Raw genomic sequence first — 18,631 nt, 5'->3', positions numbered from 1 at the left:
TACATTCGAAGAGGAACAATACGGAATTTGTATTTACTTCGTTGGATATTGTATGAAAATGCAGTGGTCGAAACTCGTGGTGGAGGAAAAAAAGCTCGTCTTCCACCTTTATTTTATTTATTTACTGACGCAGAGATTTTGGTGCCAGTATTTGTCTTTGTGCCTGCGAAGCATGCCTGCGTAGCGCTACATATATTCGATGACAGAAGTTAGTTGTGGCGGCACCTACCAACATTTTTCAGAACTTCCGCTTACCGTACTTTGCACTCGATTCTAAGCTTTTTGCAATTTTTAGAGAAACCAGATTGCGGTTACAAGAGTCGAGGGGCATGAAAGGGAAGGAGTGGTTGGGAATGGAGTGAGGTAGGGTTGTAGCCTATCCCCGATATTATTCAATGTGTATGTTGAGCAAGCAGTAAAGGAAACAAAAGAAAAATCTGGAGTAGGAATTAAAATCCATGGAGAAGAAATAAAAACTTTGAGGTTCGCCGATGACATTGTAATTCTGTCAGAGACAGCAAGGACCTGAAAGATCAGCTGAATGGAATGGACAGTGTCTTGAAAGGAGGATATATGATGAACATCAACAAAAGCGAAACGAGGATAATGGCATGTAGTCTAATGAAATCAGGTGATGCTGCGGGAGTTAGATTAGGAAATGAGAGGCTTTAAAGTAGTAAAGGAATTTTGCTATTTGGGGAGCAAAATAACTGATGATGGTCGAAGTGGAAGGAATATAAAATGTAGACTGGCAATGGCAAGGAAAGCGTTTCTGAAGAAGAGAAATTTGTTAACATCGAGTATAGATTTAAGTGTCAGGAAGTCATTTCTGAAAGTATTTGTATGGAATATAGACATGTATGCAAGTGAAACGTGGACGATACATAGTTTGGACAAGAAGAGAGCATTCGAAATGTGGTGCTACAGAAGAATGCTTAAGATTAGATGGGTAGATCATATAACTAATGATGATTAGGTATTGAATAGAATTGCGGAGAAGAGGAGTTTGTGGCACAACTTGACAAGAAGAGGGGATCGGTTGGTAGGACATGTTCTGAGGTATCAAGGAATCACCAATTTAGTACTGGAGGTCAGCGTGGAGGGTAAAAATCGTAGAGGGAGACCAAGAGATGAATACACTAAACAAATTCAGAAGGATGTAGGTTGCAGTGGGTAGTGGGAGATGAAGAAGCATGCACAAGATAGAGTAGCATGGAGAGCTGCATCAAACCAGTCTCTGGACTGAAGACCACACTACAACAACACCATATAGGATTGACTTAGGGCATCGGATAAGTTCAAGGAAGGGCAGCTTCTTCTGTATTATTGGAAACTAGGGCAGTGAGCGTCACAGAGATGATATGTGATTTGGGGTGGCAGCCATTAAATGAGAAGTGTCTTTCGCTGCAATTATATCCTTTCAAGAGATTACAATCACCAGCTTTCTGCTCCAAATATGAAAATGTTGAGTTGATGTCCACCTACATAGGAGGAATTAATCATCACAATAAAATAAGAGATATTGGAACTCACAAGGAAAGATTTAAGGGTCTTGTTTTTCCCGTGTGCTATAAGAGTGTGGAATGGTTGTGAAATAGCACTTAAGTGTGATTTGCAGAATAATGATGTAGATGTAGAAAGAGAGAGGTGGTGGTACACTGGTCTAACACTTATGGGAACAGTGGTTCAAATCCCTGACCAGCCATCTAGATTCGGATTCTCCCTCGTTGGCCTAATTGCGTAAGGTAGATACTGGGACGTTTCCTTGGAAAAGGACACATCAGATTAATTTCCTAATCCTTCCCTGGTAGTATCTTGTATTCTAAGCCTAGTTATTAGTGGAATGTTAAAACCGCATCTTTGCTTTTCGTGAGAGCATTGGCTTCTGGAACAGACTCAACTATTCAGTTACAGTAGGTGCCCTGCAAATCAGTTTGCAGGTATTGGAGTGGCAAGGGACTATCACCTCTAATGGGACTATACCTAACAAAACTTAGTGTTGCTCAATCCAGTGTTTGAATTAGGGACAGATTAATTCCTGATGGGAGGATTGGTGGTGTCTTGAGCTACAAAGTAATTCTACAGTGTTTTCATTTGTGAACGGTACAGTTCGATGTGAGTTGAGGAATGTCTTTAGATAATCTTTCATGCTTCTCATTTAAATTGTCACCTTATTTTTGAAAGGTTGCACTGTGTGTTTGGCTTCACCACGGGATTTGTGGTGGAATGGACCAATGGTGAAAGATTTTGTTGTGTATTGTGGTTCGTAACCTGTGACTAATACTTGTGGGGAAACCTTCAAGACAAGTCATCTTGGTGAGTGCTCAAACGATGCCTTCAGCTGTGGTGGCATTTATGTTAGCAATAACAGGAAATGTATGTATTGTATTCACATCTACATCTAAATGATAACTCTGCTATTCACAATAAAGCGCCTGGCAGAGGGTTCAGTGAACCACCTTCCAGCTATGTCTCTATCTTTCCACTCTCGAACAGTGTGTGGGAAAACTGAGACCTTAAAATATTTCTGTGCGAGCCCTGATTTCTCTTATTTTATCATGATTATCATTCCTCCCTATGTAGGTGGGTGCCAATAGAATGTTTTTGCAATCGGAGGAGAAAACTGGCAATTGAAATTTCATGAGAAGATCCCGTCACAACGAAAAATGGCTTTGTTTTAATGATAGCCAGTCCATTTCATGTATCATGTCTATCTCCCCTATTTCGCGATAATGCAGAATGAGCTGCCCTTCTTTGAACTTTCTCAATGTCATCTGTCAGTCCCACCTGATGCAGATCTCACACCACACAGCAATATTTCAGAATAGGGGGGGGGGGGGGGGGGGGACAAGTGTGGTGTAAGCTGTTTCTTTATTAAACCTGTTTTATGCCGATGAATCACAGTCTCTGATTTGCTATACCCACAACATTGTCTATGTGTTTGTTCCAATTTAGGTTGTTTGTAATTGTAATCTCTAAGCCTTCATATTTGTGTGGCTTATTGCAGAATCAAAATTCAGTGCATTTCTTTTAGTACTAATGTGAATAACTTCACACTTTTCTTTATTTACGGTCAAATGCCACTTTTCGCATCATCAGATATCTTATCTAAATCATTTTGCAATTCGTTTTGGTCACCTGATGACTTAACAAGATGGTAAATGACACCATCGTCTGCAAACAATCTAAGAGGGCTACTCAGATTGTTTCCTATGTCGTTAATATAGATCAGGAACATTAGAGGGCCTACGACACTTCCTTGGAAAATGCTGGACGTTACTTCCATATTACTTGATGACTTTCTGTCTTATTACTATGAACTGTGACCTTTCTGACAGGAAATCACGAATCCAGTCGCACAACTGAGGCGATATTCCATAGGCACACAGTTTGGTTAGGAGACGCTTGTGAGGAATGGTGTTGAAAGCCTTGTGGAAATCTAAAAATATGGAATCACTTTGACACCCCCTGCTGATAGCACTCATTACTTCATGAGTATAAAGAGCTAGATGTTTAACAAGAACAATGTTTTCTGAATCCGTGCTGTGTCAACAAATCATTTTCTTTAAGGTAATTCATAATATTTGAACACAGTATATGTTCCCAAACCCTACTGCATATTTACATTGGTGATATGGGCCTGTAATTCATCAGATTACCCCATTTCACTTTTTGGGTATTGTAGTGACTTGAGCAATCTTCCAGTCTTTATGTATGGACCTTCTGTGAGCGAGCAGTTGTATATAATTGCTAAATATGGCACTATTGTATTAGCATGCTCTGAAAGGAACCTGACTGGTATACAATCTGTACTGGAGGCCTTACCTTTATCAAGTGATGTAAGCTGCTTTGGTATTCTGAGGATATGTACTTCTAAGTTTCTCGTCTTGGCAGTTGTTCTTGATTGGAATACTGGAATATTTACTTCATCTTCTTTGGTGAAGGAGTTTCGGAAAACCATGTTTAATAACTGTGCTTTAGTGGCACTGTCATCAGCGACTTCACCGTTGTTATTGCACAGTGAAGACATTGATTGCATCTTGCCACCGGTGTGCTTTATGTATGACCAGAATCTCTTTGGGTTTTCTCCCAGATTCCAAGACAGTTTTGTTATGGAAATTATTATAAGCATCTCACATTGAAGTACGCGCTATATATCGAACTTCTGCAAAACTTTGCCAGTCTTTGGGATTTTGCGTTATTTTAAATTTGGTATGCTTTTTTGCTGCTTCTGCAACAGCAATCTGACCCGTTTTGTGTACCGTGGGGGATCAGTACCATCACTTATTAATTTATGTGGTATCTTTTTCAATTGCTGTCGTTACTACCTTTCTGAAATGATTTCACATCTTTTCTATGCTTAAATGATCAGATTGGTAGGAGTGGAGACTGCCTCTTAAAAAGGCATTTTTTCAGCTTTTTTTAAAAAGATGTACTTTATGTTTCTTTTTTTATGGTTGTGTGTGTTACGGTATGCAGCCTAGCAACTGTCTTGTGATCGCTAATTCATATCCATCATGATACTCCCTATTTGTATAGGATTATTTGTTCCTAAGAGGTCAAGTGTGCTTTCACAACCATTCACGTTTTGAGTGGGCTCATGAACTAATTGTTCAAAATAATTTTCTGAGGAAGCATTTAGTTCAATTTTGGATGATGTTTTATGCCTGCCGCCGGCTTTAAACATTTAATTTTTTCAGCACATCGAGGGTAGATTGATGTCAGCCCTGTTTGAAATGAGATTCAATTTTTCTTTGAACTGTTCAGTGACTAAATGTTAGCTGTTCACTTGTTCACACCAATTTTCTCTATAAAAATCCAAGCTTTCCACAACGTAGTTCTCATGAGAAAACTCATGACTGTTGAGGAATTAATGGCATCCCACTTGTAAATGACATTGTAATGCCCACTTCAACTAGAGATAACATCTCTCTTCCAATCACAGTGTGCAATATGGGACACAAACAGTCTCTCGATATCAAGTGCACAATTCCACACATTCCTGTGTGTTTAGTCCATATCTTTATTAAAGTTGTTGACACTCATTCTGATTTCCACACCCACTTCAGTGCTTCAGTCCCAGTAGTCCGCAGTGTAGGCCAGAATCCATCTGCTTAATTAAGATCTCGTGCTTATTATTAAGGCCTTTCTGGCAACAGCAGATTTTATTATACTTTTGTACTTGATGTACCTCTGATTTTTTGTTCAGCACTGATAAGCCGTTGGAACAGTCTATTCTATGTAGCTACTACCACATTCACATAGAATATTGTAAACACTTGGACTTATGAAGCAATCACTACCTTTTATAGAGCACATCATCTCACTGAGTTTGTAGGCAGCCAGTTCTACCTGATGGTGCTCCACACTACAGAAGAAACATTGTGTTCTGATCTGTTGTTGATTGACTGGTTTTGCATATGTATTTTCCAAAGAGAGCTGACTTGATTTCATGTTTGTGACTTATTTTGCCTGGACACACAGGTTATATGAATTACTTAGACACTGAGATGGTTCTTCTCTGTTTATCAGAACGACACAACACTATTTTGGACAGAATGAAACTGTGCCCAGGGATGTCAATCTGTGTGTGGTCAGCTTAATACACTGAGTGGCAAAGCTGACCATTCTAACTTCTACGGAACTAAAATTTTGAAGAACATGCTATAAACACTGCTCCTTTTCACTCATACCATAATTATCATTGACGACACCATTTTCAGTTGGCTTCATGGCAAGGAAAACATTACAGCTATTCTGTTATCATGTAAAGAGCATGCACCAAAGAAAGATTTCTGTGGAAATGGAGAAAGAAGGAAAGCTACTCTTCCTGGATGCTCAACATTATTGGAAATGAGGTGTCCTGTAAAGGACATTTTGTAAATGCCATGAGCTGCATTTAAAATGTTTAGTAGCCAAGCTGGTATTTGGGCGTTGAACCCATTGTTGGTGGATCTGATGCAGACAACAAACAATTGTAGGCATATTGATATCTACAACATAACAATTCTATACATAACAGTGAGAACATATGTTTACTTGCATATTATGTATTTGTATTGATGTTGTGTGTTGATTATAAATTATTTGTGATATTCAAAGCCATGTTCAACTAAAAAGCATACAACCATGTGGATATTTAGAATTTTGTTATAACTATGTATGTCTCACAGTACATAGTCTGTGGGGTGTTTTAGTAATTTCAGATCTTAAACAGTGACTTTTCTTGGTCACACTGGATACAACTGTCATATAATATAAACACGGAATTTCCAGAGAAGCCAAACAGTCTGTATTACATGTCTCTTGTTATTCTGAGATCATATTTGTTTACGTCTTTGACATGCGCGCGCGCGTGCGCGCCCACACACACACACACACACACACACACACACACACACACACACACACACACACACACACACACACACGTGAAAATACTGTGCTTCGACAATTGGTATCTAACGGTAGAATTGGGAACAAGATGAGACATGGGAGTGATGTGTACAGTCATCAATATGCACAATCACTGACATTGCTGATATGCTTGTAGCTATAAGCATAAGAACTGAGTAACTGGAGAAAGAGGTTGGAATGGAAGATGTAGGGTGTGTTCATTTATTTAAAAACATATGCTGAAGACTGCAGTGTTAATCAGAGTTATAGATCACAAGGTATTTCAGTTTCAGTGAAACACTGAAATCAGAATTCAGCTAAGAGTGCAGAGGGAGGAGGCAACCATGTTGCCATGTGAGGTGGCTGAATGCCCAGGGATGCCATGCCATCATGGCGGGCTTCAGAGCGCGTTGATAATTTTCGCAGTGCTGATGTAAGACCATAAATGATGCAAACTAAAAGTTAGATGCAGTATTACAGGGCAGGCACCCTTTATCAACAAGCAGGTGGAAGAGTCCAAGGAATGGATGACATAGGAAAGAAAAATAGTTCACCAGAAAAAACATTTGATAGGAATAAGAATTAAGATAGAATTATTTCAGAGGGTGTTCTGGAAGAGTTTTCACTTGAGGCATCAATGTAGGACACTACAGTTTGGCTAGAAAAGGAATTGGTTAGGTGGCTTGCCTGATATCGCAGCAGTAAGATAAGTAGGATGAGAGATTGTTGATAGAGCAGACTGTGTTGGGACTAGACTGAGGTTTGGCCTACGTCAGATGACAGTCCACCTTAGTTAAATCATAACATTTGTATTTGTTCATTTGATGTTTTTAAGTTTGAATACCTACAATTGCATAGGCTTTTATTGATATTTCAAAGCATATATTTGTTGGTGACAATATCTACAGACTTAGACAGAGATAGAATAATAGTTATGGTGTGTCATATGTCATCATTCAATAGAATGTTAGCAAGTTGGACAAAGCTAATTGTCCAGTTGTATACTGGCTCAGTGTTTCTTTAGATTGCCATTGACGGCTGTCTAGGGTTAGCATATTTGGTCTTGAAGAATTTGTATGACTTACTGCTAACGGATTCCAAAGCTATCCTGGCGATTCGTTTCTAAGTCCTACATGGCAGAGCAATAATATAATTGTAATATTATGTTCGAGGAGCTAATTCATTTATACTGAATTTTCCTGCTAATCGGAATTAGTTTGTCTCACAAGCTCCCTGAATTCCGATGAGTGCTATTGTCAACTTTGCATAAGTGCTATAACACATGTATACCAACTTAACTGGAAGACAGAGAGCCTGAATGATATATTTGATTTTATCAGTTTAGTTTGTGCTTTGTGTAATGGTGTACTGACCCATTTCTGCATGATTTTGTGTTTGTGTGAGGTTGAATTAGGTGCACATATGGGAATACAGCATAAGAACAGTTGCATCACAGCTCAGGACAGGTACGTTTGACAGGTTGAGAATGTGCAGCTAAACTTTAAGAATGCAGCATTTTAAGATAGGTTTGTGTTGTAACTAAGTCATGCAACCCTGTTAGACCAACACTTGCTGTTTTAGGTAGGTTGTTCGATTTTATGTTGCAAATTTGAGTTTTGGCTGGTTCTTTCTTTTGGAGTGGAAACCAATGTATGTATACTACTAGAACAATTGATCTGTGGAATTACGTATAGTATGTTTTTATTCTAAATATCATAAAGCTGCTAAATAATATTCATTAAGTAACTGAGGGGAGGTCAACCGTGTTTCAAACATATGGAGTAAGATGGCTATTATATAAAATCTGTTTGTGCCATAAAATTTGGCTGTCAGTTAAGACTTGGATCTAATGATGGTCCAACATTTCGTATCACATTAGTCAATTTTATGTGCGGGAGATGGAGGGGGGACTGAACTGAACTTATTCGGTTTGAACGCTGTTAAAATTCTGTACAGACATCTTATTCCATAACTCTCTTTTTCATTAAAAAAGTAGTCAGTGTTTTAATTGAATTTGGAGTTCACTCTGTCTCCTGCGCATAAAATTGACTAACTTGACATGTTGGATCACTATTAATCCAAGTCCAAATTGATAAACTCATTATTTGGTAGATACACATTTTGCATTACGGACTTGTTATCATTATGTTTTTAGTGACTGTTAACATAAATTTTTATCTATTTATAAATATTTTACGCTTTTATACTTTATATCTTCTACCCTTACATACTAATAGTCCAAGCATGGTGCCTTGTAGGGTATCTGCGCGGTCTGAGGTGCCTTGCTGTGGTTTGCGCGGCTCCCCTGTCAGAGGTTTGAGTCCTCCGTCGGGCATGGGTGTCTGTGTTGTCCTTAGTGTAAGTTAATTTAAGTAGTGTGTAAGCCTAGGGACCGACGACCTCAGCAGTGTGGTCCCATAGGGGCTCACCACCACCATCTCTCAAGCATGGTATTTTCACTTATTTGAATGTGTGTCGCTGATGTATATGATCTCAGGAATAACAAGAGACATGTAATATAGGCTGTTTGGCATATTTGTCAGTGTCGTGTTGGTATTATGGCAGTAATGTCAAATGTGACCAAGAAATGCCACTGTTGGAGTTGACAGCAGTAGCATACTTGAAGACCTGTGAGGTATGACAAATCTCATATCCTGTTGTATTAACATAGACAATGTTATGAAAAGGATAGGTTGCTACTCACCATATAACGGAGACGTTGAGACACAGACAGGCACAACAAAAAGACTGCCAAACATGTAAGCTTTTGCCAAAAAGGCCTTATTGGAATGAGACCCCACACACACATTCACACAAACACTACTGACACACACCTGATCACTCTACCTGACTGGTCTCTGTGTCAGATGCCACTGACAGTGGAGTCTACACCCTAATACTAGTCTGTTTGACTGTTGAACATTTTAAATGCAGCTTGTGGTGTTTGCAATATGTCCTTTAACAAATAGTTATAAGCTGTGGAGCACCAAGCATTCAGAGAGTTAGTGTCATTCTTTGCACATGTTGTACAACATTTAGGGTGTTATTCAGCTTCCAGTCATGTGATGGCTTTTGATACCAATGTAAAGTTGGTGTTAATGTATGCCAAGTTTGCAGACAACGTAAACGTAAAGTCCTCTGTAGCAGTTTTAGTAGCACTTTATTTGTTTCTATCAACCTCGCAAAAGATTGTTTTTGTTTTGGTATAGTGGTGCAGTAGTTACACAATGGGGTTCTTGGATTAACACTGTCGCTTATAACAAGCAGAGGGCAGAGGGAGGGATGGGTAATGGAGGTGCCTGATCCTTGATTTTCTGTGCCTGTAGCAGAGATTTGATTTTCTTGCCACAGGAAATTAATTTGTCCACATCAGGATAATTTAATTGCACTTAGTCTGCAACTCTTTTAACACGTGTGCAAGGCAAGTGAGGTACACCATACTGGTGTATGGAATCCGAAGCCCCTTCGCTGCTGTAGCTACTTGTGAAGCACTATCTGTTACTAGCAGCAAAATGTTGTATCTGTTCACACCATCAAGGCTCAGTTGCCTCACAGAGTTGTCAAGCAGAATGGCAGTTGTCGAGTTGTTTACTCTCGAGGGCGTTTCATGTTAGGAGAAACTTTCCTCCAAACCTGTCAACTTTTAGAATGCCACTAACATTGGCTACATAATGTCTGCACACATTGGTAGTTTCATCTGTGGGCAGCTAAACCTTTTGGTCAGTAGCACTAATTTATGATTAGTTACTCTTCTTAGCACACAGATAGTTCTTTCTCAGTGTAGATTCATCTGGAACTGGATGTGTGTTGTTCTTCTCCAAGAACGTTCTAAAGTGTGAATTCTCCCGTTTCTCAAACGGGATGTTGCAAGACATAATTATCTTGCACGAGTCCTTGAATGACTGCATGGTAGAAGATGGGCCTGTTTGCTCAAATAATAGTATTTGTCTGCTGTCATTTTCAGCACTTCTCTTCACACAGCTCGTGTGATTGGTGGTATTACTGTGCTGTTGCATATTCAAGCGCTTTTATGCACCAACTTTAACTTCACACAGTTTACAAAATAATATTTCCCCATCAGTGCTGAAGACCTTACCTCCAAACTTGCAAACAATACCTTGCAACTTCATGCTGATGGAGAAGTTTACTTTTGGGAAGTTGAACCAGACAGAGTTTGTATTCAAACTTAGTAGTGTGACAACATGTGCAATGTTTATTGAATTGAAAGGAGGCTTTCGGCTTCGAGAGCATTTTGTCGATTCTATGCAGCAGTATCTTACATCAGCGAACCAACTAGTGTGTTGTGCTGCTTGTCTACTACATTCCCGATAAATAAAGCTTTGTCATAATTGTTGTTTATTTGTGATAATACCATCTGAAAAATTGCCATGTGAGCAACATTTTTATTGTTTTATTCTTGCATCCATAAAGGTATGACGAATAATCCATTTTTGGCAAAAGTTGGCTGAAATATGACCTTATTATGGCAAAAGTTGCCTGAAATACTGAAGATGTGAATACGACTTCATATGCACAATAAAAATACAATACCTGGATTTGTACACAAGTTGTTGTAAAATTCATCCTAAAGTTCATGATAAAAATATGATATGTCTTAAAATCTGGGCCCTAATCATGAGAAAGACTGCTGAAATTAAAATGTGTTAACGACTGTGTATGGGCTAACCATCCGGCCATGCACAAAAGTGGGCACTTGATACTGAAAGACATTAATATGTCCTGCATTACACATCGTGAAGTGAGAAGGAAATTCTGTTACTCTTCTGAAGTCAATTGTTTTTCCGGCGCGGAGAATGATGAATATAGTGGAAAGTACCAGTAACATTTACTACAACAAATGCTTCAGGAAAGGCAATGTGGTTATATGAACGTGTTAGTAACTGTTAGGTAATTGTACAGTGAAAAGTGCTGGAAAAACCAGTGTACTTGCTTCCAAGGGAGCGAATGAGTTTGCCACGTGTGAAATTACGGACCATACTTCATTTCATGTCCAATTGATGAACTGCTAGGTGCTTGGTTTTACATATTCAAGTTGACACCATCAGAATTAATTTTCAATTGAAGCACATTTATTCTTGCAGCACAAATTAATGATGATTAGCTTGCAGACAAGTAGTTAAATTATTACAAAATATGTAATCAGTCTACAAAGACTGTGATTTGAGGGTCTTTCATTACGAGAGATACTATTTAAAATTTTAAAAAGAGTGCGTGTGCATAACCCTGTGAACATGGCTATCATCTTGGGAGATGAGTATCCACTGTATGTTCATCATGAAGATATTGAGGAGAGAGCAACACCTAGTCATACAGATTGTTGGCATAATCATCCTGGTTCACGCTCACTGTAACCCGAGTCAATGGGCCCAAGTCATGGTATAAAATACAACCAGAAAACATTGCAGAACAACCTCCAGCCGGAACTGCGCCCTCCACATTCTGCAGATTACAAATCTTACTGGGGTGTTGGTGTATGCAGAGACTTGCATCATTTCTGAAGAACCAAAATTGTGACACACCTCCAGTCTGCTGTTGTCCAGTTTGTATTTGGCATGCTGGTGTGCAAATTTATGTACTGCCAAGAACAATAGCCTTCCTTGAGGTACTCGATTCCAAATGTCCATTGCATGAAGTTCCCATAACAATGTTTGCTTGGAAACTGTTTGAGATGGAGTTGCATTCACTGACAGCTAAAATTTCTAGCAGGTATGAAACTGATTGTTATTATGAGGTTGACACTTATCTCTGGGTCCAGGATCATTTATGACCAATGCTATTATCCCATGTTTGGCTGTGACTTGTACACCATTCTTTGTAGACATGGTGGATATATGAGGCAAATTCATTCATGGTGTGGTGATGTGCATGTCCAGACACCATAGCTCCTTTCTGCCATTCAGTCACTTCTGTCACCACTTCTTAGTATGGTTTAAATAACAGTCAAGATCACAATAATGTTTTATTGATTTATGATGTAATTTTGTAAAAAGAAGAATGGTGGAGTTAAAGAAAGTTTGATGAGAATGGTGTCAGACCAAAGTATAATTAAGTAATGATACAGCATTTACCCATCCGGCTGCTGCTGATGGCTCTCAGCAGCATTTCCTGTAACTCTGCTATTCTTGTTCTTAGGTGTTCATTGTCTGAAGATGACTCCTACATGAAGTAGATACTGGCCAGTAATAAAATATTATTGTGATCTAGACTTTTATTTTAACCCAATTGTATCACTAGATTGCTGCTACTCCTCTGGACTGTGATGTATAAATTTAAGGACATTTTACTATGCTGATACTATACAACTGACTGGCACATACCCCTGCCATGGTCCACTTCGTCAGTGGAAGGTCACATGATGACATGTTACAGTTCTACAGCAATTTGAAGTGACTAGTATGCAAAGGAAAACACTCATTACGTAGTGTAAAAATAGGACTTCCAAATGAAGTAGATCAATGCTAAGACAAACAATTATTAGCAGTGTCAGATTTTGAAGTTCATGTGGTTCTCTTGCAGTTTAACAAGGAATTTTGATACTTTATATATACACTATGTGATCAAAGGTATCTGGACACCTGGCTAAAAATGACTTAAAAGTTTGTTGCGCCCTCCATCGGTAATGCTGGTATTCAGTATAATGTTGGCCCACCCTTAGCTTTGATGACAGTTTCCACTCTCGCAGGCATACATTCAGTCAGATGCTGGAAGGTTTCTTGGGGAATGGCAACCCATTCTTCATGGTGTGCTGCACTGAGGAGAGGTATCGAGATCGGTCAGTGAGGCCTGGCATGAACTTATTGTCCTGCACCATATTCATAGTGCCCCTGCCCATTATACTCATTACACGTGGCTTTTTGCTGATTCTCGTGAGAGTTCGGGCACTGTTTGTGCATCTGCACAGAAGAAGATGGGAGCCGCAAGTAATGAGTATAATGGGCAGGGGCACTATGAATATAGTGCGGGACAAGTTGGCAATGTGGGTCTCATGAGAGGCGTGACAGAGATAAGTCCCTGCAGTCGCACTATCCTCTGTGTCCTTGGTGGCTCGGATGGATAGAACATCTGCCACGTAAGCAGGAGATCCCAGGTTCGGGTCCCGGATGGGGCACACATTTTCAACTGTCCCTGTTGATGTATATCAAGCCTGTATGCAGCTAGGGGTATTCATTTTATTGTGCAGAACTGCTGACTACTGGATGGAGTGTTGGTTAGGTTTTGACATAGCAGCTTTGTGTATTTGGCCTGGAGTAATATGATATTCTCATTATCTTAGCATGGGTGCTAAAGACCGTGAAACCAAGCTAATAAAATCCCATTTTCATAATATTCAAGATTTATCAAGCATTTTTGATGTATCAGAAAATAGCAAATTATATTTGTATCCCGTTGCCCTTTGCAATTTTTCATGCACAGTTCATAGCCGTGGATTGAAAATAACATGTAACATTTTCAGTTTGCTGAAACTCCTCGAGTGCTGTTATAAATATGGGAACAGTTGTGAAATGGCAAGAAACAATTCGTACTGCAGGGGGAATGTCCCTAATAAATTTAATTGTTAATCATTTTTCCTTTTCTCTACACAGAGCGACAGAATATTTTATTGACACACTCGATAAGCTCCATTTTCTGTGTAACAGTGACTGGCTACATTTATTACAAAATTTGGACAGGTGCAAAGTTTAAACTTGTGCTTGTTTTCACTTGACAGGCTAGTGTCCATCGCTATTTTGATCTGTTAAATACACACATTTGGAAAAAAAATAGTTCCTCAAAAGTGACGTATAATTTAATTGCGAGCCTGTGGGGTGTCGTTGGGATTTGTGACTTACTGTCAGAAAGGTCACACTTTGTAATAACTGATGGAAAGTTATCGAGTGAAACAATAGTTATATCTGGTATTTGCCAAGGAAGTGTTTTACGTCCTCTACTGTTCCTGGTCTACATAAATGATTTAGGAGGCAATCTGAGCAGTCCTAGATTGTTTGCAGATGATGCTGTTATTTACTGTCATGTGATGTCATCAGATGAGCAAAATGAGTTGCAAAGTTATTTAGACAAGATATCTGTATGGTGCAAAAAGTGGCAATTTACTCTAAAAGTGTGAAGTCACTCACGTGAGCACTGAAGACTCTGCTAAATTTCAGTTACATGATAAATCGCACAATCTAAAGGATGTAAACTCAACTAAATACTTAGGGATTACGATTATGGATAACTTAAATTGGAACAAGCACATAGGAATGTTGTGGGGAAAGCAAACCAAAAACTGATGTGTATCAGCAGAACACTTAGCGAATGTAACAGGTTTACTAAAGAGACTGTTTACACTAAATTTGTCTGCCCTGTTCTGGAGTATTTCTGTGCAATGTGCGATCCGTGTCAGATTGGACTGATGAAGGACATTGAAAAACTTCAAAGAAGGGCAGCTCATTTCGTATTATCACAAAATAGGGGAGAGAGTGCCACAGATATGATACACTAATTGGTGTGGCTGTCACGAAAACAAAGGCATTTTTTGTTGCGGCAGGACATTCTCACGAAATTTCAATCAGAAACTTTCCCCTCAGAGTGTGAAAATGTTTTGTTGGTTCCCCCTACATAGAGAGAAATGATCATCATAATAAAATAAGAGAAATTGGAACTCGCACAGAATGATTTAATTGTTCATTTCTCCTGCATGCTGTTTAGGAGTGGAACGGTAGAGCAGTAGCTTAAAGGTGTTTGATGAACCCTCCACCAGACACTTAATTGTGAATTGCAGAATAATCTTCTAGATGTAGATATAGATAGTTCATTGTAATTATTGCAATAAACATTGCTTGAAACTTGATTAAATGTTCAGAAATTACTTTTTTAGGCTCTTGGATAAAAATGATGAATTCAACTGTTAGCAAATAGATGCATGAAATTGCACATTTGATTGGTAATGTTTTTGTTTCAGACTTTAACATCAGATGTCGAATTACTCCTTTCGGAAGTTAACAGCGTGCTTCTGCGTCTTGATACTTATGAAATTTTGAACCAGTGTAGTGGAACCGAAGTTGACGATTGGATAGTTTTTAGCAAAGCAGACCTTTTTGAAAAATGCACTTCTTATTTAAGTCAGGTAAGTTAATTAGCGATATAGGCTGAACTTTTACCTTTCTCTGAACTATGTTCCACCAGCGCAATAAGGCTGATAAAATCTGAGAAAATTAGGACATAAGAGACACACATTGACAGCTTGGAGCTGATTCACAGGCTATGAGGTATGTCTTGATAGCTCAGTTTGCAAGAACATTTTCTACAGACGACAGTGATGCGGCTTCTAATGGTGATCTAGACTGCAGCCTTACTCTGGCTGGAAGTTTCATTGTAGTTGATGGTGTGAATGTGTTAGAAAACTCAAAACAGCTTTTTGTAGATTACTTTAGCACAGTTACTAGCACTTTTTGCTATTTGTTAAATTTTTGTTTCCTTAATTTTTTCATCTACCAAATGTGTTGCCAGAAGGAATAATAGTTTCCATATTTTGGTGTTGGAAAGGAAAACTAGTCTTAGTTACTCACCAAGTGGTGGCATGAGAACACACATATAAAAACAGGTTTTAGGTATGCTAGCATTTGGAACCAGTGGCCCCTTCTTCCGACAGAAGGGTGGAATGGTAAGGAAGAGGGGTGAAGGAAAACGGCTGGAGAGGCTTATGAAAAGGGGTAGAATTAGGAAAAGTCACCCAGAACTGTGGGTCAGGGGAGACTTACCGGACAGAATGAGAAGGAAAGACTTTGTATTGACAGAAATTGATTATTTTAGCTGATATGAAATGTTTGACAAACTAACTAAATGACTCTAATATTGGTTTTAATGCAGCACAAGAGCTTTAATTTCCTAAGAAAGTTTTGATATCACCGGCTAATAACTACTCATTTTTTATGTAAAGTATCAGTTATGTAGTTCCTCAATTAATATTCAATGGGATTAACTGTGTAAGGTTACAGATATAGTTACTCTTTGAGTATCGATAACTGTATCTTACACATAGTAGCCTAGCGCAGCAGCACTGCCACCAGGGGAACCCCCAGTGGTCAAGAAATTCAGTTTGGCGTGGTGTGGTGTGGAAGGCAAGGAGTACCGTATTTACTCGAATCTAAGCCGCACTTTTTTTCTGGTTTCTGTAATCCAAAAAACCGCCTGCGGCTTAGAATCGAGTGCAAACTAAGCAGAAGTTCTGAAAAATGGTGGTAGGTGCCGCCACAACCAACTTCTGCCGTCGAGTATATGTAGCACTACACAGGCATGCTTTGCAGGCACAAAGATAAATACTGGCGCCAAAACCTCGGAGTCAGTAAATAAATTAAAAAAAAAAAGAGGTGGAAGACGAGCTTTTTTCTCTGCCCCGAGTTTCGACCACTGCATTTTCATACATTATCCAACGAAGTAAATAAAAATTCCTTATTGTTCATCTTCGAATGTAGCAGCATTTCAATGTACTATGAAAATCCGACTGGCAAGACTGGGATGTTTATCAATACGGCCAACTCTACATTTTTTTTCCTACCTGTGAGAAGAGATGGTTGCTAATAGGAACTTTCATGAATTGTGAATCACATGCAGTATTCTCTTCACCATAAGAATAATACAAATATAAACATTTTGCCATGTATTCTTTCGTGTTTGCTACTATCAAATGGACCAATAAACGAATGAATGAATGAATGAATTTAAATCCTGTCTGCCTAATAAACTACGAAACTAGTGTGAGAAAACTGCAAACGCGGAAGAATATACATATCATGCCATGTTTATATTTGTATTATTCTTATGCCTAATAGTGATACAGTCAGAAATGAAGCACGGCAATTGACTAGATTTTTAAATCTAAGATGACTCTAATTTCTGTGCAGAATGTAATGTACAAAAGAGGCGTCTGCAAAGATTTTCAAACGGCGAAAAATTTTAGCTGAACTCTCGTGCATAACATCTTCTATCATACACAGTGTATTATTTGGTTCTTGTTGATCATTATCAAAGAAAGCAGCAGTGTAAGTAACAACAAATAGCAGTCTCTTGCCATTGTTTCGCTAATGAGACAATTCCTATCTTTTTTTTTTTATTGTAAGCAACGGTAGCGCGCACAAAAGCAAGCCATGCCGCGAGCGGCGACAGGTCGTAAACACACATTATCAGAGTGCGACAACAATGCATGACACAGTACAATAACACATTTTCAGCTTAGAGTGACGTAGACACCTATAACAAAGAGAACAGCACTTACCAGATCAAAGAAAAATAAGCAATCGATTCAAACCAAACGAAGCACGTGAAAAAGGAAGGGTACCTATATAAATACGGATGGACACCTGGCGCATAGCAATGGCTACCTAGTAAAGCTTAACTGCTAAGCTTACAACTCGAACCAAACTACTGTAGCTGTATCGTCATTAATTCGATCTAAATTGTGTCTCATATTACAATGGACCAACTTTGTTTCGATTTGGAGGTGCGGCCTAAAACTTTTCTCTCCCTTGAAATTCGAGTCTCAAATTTAAGGTGTGGCTTAGATTCGGGAATTTTTTTTTTTCCTTGATTTCAAGTCTCATTTTTCAGGTGCGGCTTAGATTTGAGTGCAGCTTAGATTCGAGTAAATACGGTAGTGGTGAGCCGTGGCTAGATGTCAGGCGTGATTGGACAACACGTGGCCGGCTGCCATGAGAAGTTTGCTAAATTGGTTAAATGTTGCCATGTTCGTGCACTGCATCAATATTAGAAGCGAGTTGTCAGCAAAGATTGGTAGAAGCAATTGTTATTTCAGGAAAGTAATAACAAGCCAAAATAAGAGTAAACATCGGCTCATGTGTACAGAAATTGTTAGGAACATTTACTATGTCTTATGCTAGAGACAACAAACCTTTCAGTTCTATGAAGTCAACGTCTCATTTAGAATCCTTTTCATATCTGTAACAGCCAACTGAGTGTGAAGATTTTTAATGGCAAGTGTGGTGATTTTGGTAGGGCATGCACTGGTAGGTACGGAGTCCCATATTTAGCCCTGAGGTGCATATTCCTTGGGCGTAAGATGCCCGTTGTAAGCTGTGCAGCTAAACATTTGTGTGACACTATGCTTATTTCAACACAGCTGGTTTTAGAGAGAAACTTGGCTTTGATAGATATGGATAAACAAGCTGGCATCTTACAGTTGGCGATGCATGAAAGGACTTTTCTAATCCGTAATTAT

At 38.9% G+C, this 18,631-nt stretch overlaps 1 protein-coding gene across 1 annotated transcript in view; it reads left to right on the top strand.

Annotated features, from left to right (window-relative positions):
• The window catches only part of LOC126161492 (uncharacterized), a 307,720-nt gene that overhangs the window by 92,849 nt on the left and 196,240 nt on the right, over positions 1–18,631 (top strand). Inside the window, exon 9 of the mRNA XM_049917389.1 lies at positions 15,359–15,523. Within this exon, the coding sequence (XP_049773346.1) occupies positions 15,359–15,523 (165 nt within the window). The remainder of the gene's footprint in view (positions 1–15,358; positions 15,524–18,631) is intronic.

This window comes from Schistocerca cancellata, chromosome 2 (genome assembly GCF_023864275.1).
Source record: "Schistocerca cancellata isolate TAMUIC-IGC-003103 chromosome 2, iqSchCanc2.1, whole genome shotgun sequence".
NCBI classification, from domain to species: domain Eukaryota; kingdom Metazoa; phylum Arthropoda; class Insecta; order Orthoptera; family Acrididae; genus Schistocerca; species Schistocerca cancellata.
Note: the sequence above shows the minus strand (reverse complement) of the source record. Positions and strands in the feature narration are given on the sequence as shown.